This window comes from Halyomorpha halys, unplaced genomic scaffold (assembly GCF_000696795.3).
Source record: "Halyomorpha halys isolate HHAL.00 unplaced genomic scaffold, Hhal_1.1 Scaffold1230.1, whole genome shotgun sequence".
NCBI lineage: Eukaryota > Metazoa > Arthropoda > Insecta > Hemiptera > Pentatomidae > Halyomorpha > Halyomorpha halys.
In genome coordinates this window covers 15,615-21,825 of record NW_027106109.1, presented here as the reverse complement: position 1 = coordinate 21,825, position 6,211 = coordinate 15,615, and the positions used below count along the sequence as shown (strand labels likewise).

Here is a 6,211-nt window from a genome sequence, read left to right as displayed (position 1 = left end):
TTATATATTTGGTTTTATATATTATGTATTTTTATTTATCTATTTTATACATATATGTGTATTTTTTTTTCATTTATATAATTGGACACTAAGCGTATAGATGAATAAAATATTGGCGTTGATGACCGGTGGGTTTTACGCCTTAATTTCTGAATAAACAGCAACATAACTAAGTTGTTCCGTTATTGTTATTGTTTTTGTTTTTTGCACCGAGTGCGGTGTTGAGATGTCATTGAGTTACTTATTGGTCGTGTAACATTGATTTTAATTTTTCTTCACTGCTAAATTTAAAAATATTGGTTGAAAGTATTACTATAAAAAATATTTTTTAAGGTGGTTGGGTAAAACAGTGGCCTGTTATAGAATAGTATGAATAGTATATACATTCACTTTGCATCAAACGATCCTCTTCAGAACAGTTGCAATGAAATGGTAACCTCATTTTTCATAAGACTCTAGAGAAATCTGGTGGTTGGAGCTCAATCCTAACCACATCTTCTGTCTAGTCAAAACAACTCTGTCAAATAAACCTGAGTTTATTCAGTATCTAAACGTAACTTTGAATCATAGAACGCCATTTTTAATATAATTTTTTTAAATTGGAATTTCAAAGCGCACCACTCACTCAACAACTTTGATTGTATTTAGAAACCCTGTTTACAACAATCTGTAACATTAATGAGAAACAGTCTGAAGGATAATTTTTTCGTCAGTGCTGCTATTACGATAGTGTAATCGAGTACTGAATGGCGTAATATTTTGTAATGGACGTGTTTACACTAGCATTCCCGTTTTTTGTATTTTCCTGCAATATTTTCCCACTCGGGTCAATAATACAAAGCTTAGTAACAAAAATCAAGGTAATGTTTATATATATATATATATATATATATATACACACACACATTATCGACTAAAAATATTTTTGGTGTTATATTTTAGATTTTTTTTTTTATAGATTAGAATTTTTAGGATATTATATTTTAATGTTAAGAGAAAATAATTATAAAATAAGAACGGAACTTAATCCTCAAAGTAATGAACAATTTATAAATGAAATTATAAATTTTGTAATCAGTACAATTACGGAAAAAAAGTTGAGGAAACTGTATGTTATAGGATTTATAATTTATGTAAATATGGCCCCTCAAAGATTTTCTTGGACTGAAATATTAGACATTTTTGTGTGCTAAGTGTTTCTTAGTGAGTTGATAGATGGTAGGAGGACATGAAGTGCTAATTAATAAACGATAATGCTCCCTCCATGTTCTGTCGTATTCGTAATTCTGTGCCTATCCGTCTTTTCCCTACCGGTTTGGTTTCTATGGCCATTAGGCTCTAGAGTCCTGTGATATTCTGTACACGTGTCCAAGCTAGCGCAGTTAACGGTGCTCTATTTTATCCTCCAGTGACTGGCACAACTTTTAATTCCTCTTTGATGGCTTCATTCTTTATGCAGGCCCTTCTTATGTTACCTATTATTCATCGTATTAATCTAATTTCTGAAGCCGTGATTCTATCTATAACCCTGTTTTAGACTGTCTAATGTTCTGTACCATAATGTAAAATAGGAAGGAAATTTTTTTTTATAGAACAAATAAGGTAATATTCTTTAATATTATTAATATTATATAATATTCTCCTTATTTTCAATTACGTACCTTCACTTCAAGGCTCATCCTTGTTGTTGTTGTTTTCTTTCATGTATTCAGACTGTTTTAATTATATAATTGTAATTGATTTTCCTGAGATTCTAAACTTATTTGAATTAAATTTAATTTGACAATGAATTAAAAATTGGATGTTTCGGCATATACATCAATACGATAATATCAATTGGAGGCAAACAAATAACTTGATAATAATATGTAACAAAAAAAAACAAACCTCATGCTCTCTTAATTTTGTCTAGCGAATAACTTATTGGAGAAAAGTTATAACTTATGACCATGCTTAAAAGAAGCACATATCGATGATTCTAAAAGCTATATTGTTAAATTTTAATTAATTTCATATGAAGAACCGCTAATATTAATTACTATAATAATATAAGAATGTATTGTGTATTAGTAATAGTAATATGACTTAACTATTAAGTTTTTATGTACTGATTATATAATAGCGTTTAGCTATCATTGTTACGATCTAATGCGGTTTAATTTATAAAGCTATCTGCAGTAGTTAGAGGTGTATCTACTATATTATTTACTGGAGCTATAAGTGTGTCTACTAGACGATCAACTAGAGTTATAAGTGTGTCTAATGTACTATTTACTGGAGCTGCGTCTACTTGATTATATACTGGAGCTAATGGATTATCATTTGGAGCTAGCGCTGTATCTACTGGACTACCTACTGGAGTTATAATTGAATCTACTAGACGATCTAGTGGAGCTGTAAGTGTATCTAATGAACTATCTAGCTCCAGTTGAGCTAGAGTTGTAACTACTGGACTGCCTACTGGGTCTAGAGGCTAATACATAGAGCCCTTAAGGAACTCTTTCTAGAAAGATATCAGACATGGAAGAGACCTATCGAACCAATACCTCACATTCCTAAAACCTTAAAAAAACAATAATTCACAAAACCTAACAACGATTCAATATTTTTTAATAAACATTTAAACTACGTCGAAAAATAGTGTTTAAATCATTGGCATATCAATTAATTGTGAATATAACGATGAATTTTTATTCTTTATTAAATCAAGGTTAATTGGGGTCATTGGGAAGTTACAACACAACTACTATCAAGAACAACTACATTGTGACCTTCACGAAAGACAATTGTAGCCTATAACTTCCATTCATCAAATTATGGTTCAAATAATCATTACTTTAATAAATATTTTACTTAATTTCGATTTGTTTATATGTAAATTACTTCATTGCTGCTAACACATACTCACAGTTAGTATGGATAATCAATATCACTTAAATAATTGTATTATATTTTAGATTTGTTTCGTGATCCGGTATGGAAATGATTATCTGATAAGTCTCTTCAAATTATTTTATGGTTTGTTATAATGAAGATAAGCTATAAAATGTATAGCTATAAAAGATCTAGACAATTGGTCTCGGAAAGGAGCTCCTATTTTTTTTTTTTTTTTTTTTTAGAAACAATAACCTGCCTGATATTAACAATATGCAATAAATAATTATTAAATAAAGCAGTTTTATAGATTCATTGGATCGTAAGATTTTGTATATTGAGTTATTTGATAAAAAAAAAAAAAAAAAAGTGTTTGCATTTTGCGTATTGATTATTCAGTTAAATTAATGTATACATTAAGAATAGTCTTACCTTACGTTTAGTTTATAATAAATAAACAGCTGACAAGATAGATCATTAGTGAATGAAAATTCTGCAATAAGTTTATAGTTTATACAAAAATATAAACGTTTGAAATTATTTTTTCTTGATTCCTGATACAAAATTTAAAGGATTTCATGTTATAAATAAATTAGTTTTAAAAGTAGGGCACTTAGTGCTCCAGCACGGGGTGTAGAACGCGGATCATTTGTTGCCCATTTATATTTTTCTATTAAAAAAAATCTCCAGAATTAATAATTAATAATTATTATAGAGTAAAAGAATTCCGAATGAATATTAAATAAACAACAATGCACAGTATATATAACTTATGTAATGCTGACCCTCAATTTGTTATTAAAATAAATCAATTAATATTTTATTCAGACATAACTTATATATAAATACATATTGGCTTATAAATACATTTTGGCGTATAAATTGTTTTTGTTTGTTTGATTAAAACTTATATTAACATTATGAGTTTACTATTATGATCTTATCTTGTGAACATTAAGAATAACAGAAGCAGAACGCAAACAAATATGAATTATTTTTTATAAAAGTATAACGTTTTCTAATTAGAATTGAAATGAGTGATTCGTTATAAAAATAAATAATTTAAGTAAATCTTGACTTAAATTTGCTTGCAAATTTATGAGAACAGTCGGTTGGACATGCATGTCAACAACATATAAAATTATATAAATGGGGTAATGAGTAGAATTAGAACTATTATCTGAAATGTTACTTTAATATTTACATACTAATAAAAAAATTGACTACACATCTTTTAAATATAGGTACTAAAATAAGCCTAATGATATGTACAAGAATAATTATTACCAAAAAAGAATCCCCCTACACTACATGCATTCCCCTTTCTGGAGATTAGCAAATAAAGATATTTAAAAAATATTATATAACAATTTATATATTTTAATTCTTAGGTACAATTAATATCCCAATTATTATATTTTTATTCCTTAAATTTTCATTTAATTATATATTAACTATATATTATTTTTAAAAATTAATTTTCTATAATTTAAATACCACTACGGCCATATGAAATAGATTGGTTGTAAACTGACCTGAAGCGACGCAGATGGTCGTTAAGAAGAAGAAGTGGAAGACCACCGTCCGGAGCCTCATGACAGGACCAATTAAAGACTTAGAGTGACCGTAGTCGACTGTGGTCGCTTATCTACTTGACCTTTCTAATCGGAGGGCTCTTGATAGCAGACCTTGCCAGGCCAAAGCAATCATTCCAATAACAATAAACGCTTTGAGCCTCCCGATCTTGAACCTTCAGCCTCTCTGCAAATACTTGGTATTTTTTTCCTTCCGTGACGTACCACGTTATCGTACTGGTTTCTTTACGTCATTTAATAACGTTAAATATTTAATCTGCCGTTCAAAAGTATAAATTCGTTAGTTATATAAAAACTGTATTTAGATGAAACTTGGACATTTACAATGTAATTTATATTTTTTTGTTTTCAGTATGTTCTTTTTTTACGTATATTAAATAACAAATTATTAATTTATTTATTCTACATCGTCAAGACTTTTCAATTATTAAGAACAAATTATGAAAAAATAATTAATTATCATTTTAAAAAAAAATATATTAAAAGTGAGGAAATAATAGGTCGATACCTATTCGTTTGTGGGATTTTCACCTTCTCAAACCACCTCCCTCCCTCCACCTGTTCATACCTCTCCACGTGACCGACGTTAGGTATTACTTCATGGAGAGAAATGGCTGAATGCCGTCTCATTATTCTCTTCGCATGGTTTTTATGTTTCCATGGTAGTCACGCCTTCTGGCCCTCTGTTCCGCTCTCAACTTCTTAAGGACGACTGTGCTGAATCTATTTAAGCGCCCCAATGCTGGTCTCAGCGCAGCATATGGCTCACTACGTTTTCTGGTGTAATCCTTCCTCCACACAATCTCTCCAATGCGCATCTATCTTCCGAATGCGAATGAAAACAAAAACAACGTGCTGCTGTTTCCTCTATAGTTTGACATGTAGGACATAGGTATTGTGTATGCTCGAAGGCTCTCATGTCCGGTCAACAGTTGGGTGACATAAAACTCCGCCTTACCATGTCGGCAACCATACCACAAACCATCGTTGGGTATCAACCTACGAGTCCACCTACTGGAATCTGCAGCTTCCCAATTATTGATGGTTGTTATCCGCTATTCTTCTTTTGAAACGCTAGAACGCGGGACCACCCTCATTCATAAGGGGCCCAGTAAACTGGAATTCCTTCCGCCGAATCTTAACAGACCAAATCAATCTTAAAGTTTCCCTAAAACCCCCTGAAAACCTAGATGACGCAGTCCATTCCTTCACAAACCTTATCCAACAAGCTGTCTGGTTTGCCTCCTCACCCTATAATGTCCCCAGTAAACGCAAGACAAATCCTCTACCACAACATCTCAAAGACCTCAAACCAAGCGCCAGTACAGAACATTATGGCAACGCACAAGACATCCTTCTGATCGTCGCACATATAACCATTACTGCAAACTCGTTACGAGAGAATTGTCCAACCATCGATCCGAGTCCTTCAATTTCTACCTCTCTTCCTTTTCTACTCACGACAATTCCCTCTGGAACATGACCAAAAGAATCCTAAAATTCAAACATATTTCCCACCCCCTTCGACGAAATGATAGCACATGGGCAGGATCCGACAAAGTTAAAGCCGAAGAACTAGCCATTCATCTTTCTCATACATTCACTCCTCATCCTGAACTTCATACTGACTTAACCCAAACAATTGAAGAATACCTATCGTCACCAATCCCACTCTCCTTACCTCCTAGAGCAGTCACCCCTTCTGAGGTCAAATATCAACTAAGGATGCTAACTCCTCGTAA

At 31.5% G+C, this 6,211-nt stretch overlaps 1 protein-coding gene across 1 annotated transcript in view; it reads right to left on the bottom strand.

Annotated features, from left to right (window-relative positions):
• LOC106688893 (uncharacterized) overlaps positions 1-4,568 on the bottom strand; it is a 29,901-nt gene extending 25,333 nt beyond the window's left edge. Inside the window, exon 1 of the mRNA XM_014433593.3 lies at positions 4,410-4,568. Within this exon, the coding sequence (XP_014289079.1) occupies positions 4,410-4,470 (61 nt within the window). The 5' untranslated portion in view covers positions 4,471-4,568. The remainder of the gene's footprint in view (positions 1-4,409) is intronic.
• Between the last annotated feature and the right edge of the window lie 1,643 nt (positions 4,569-6,211).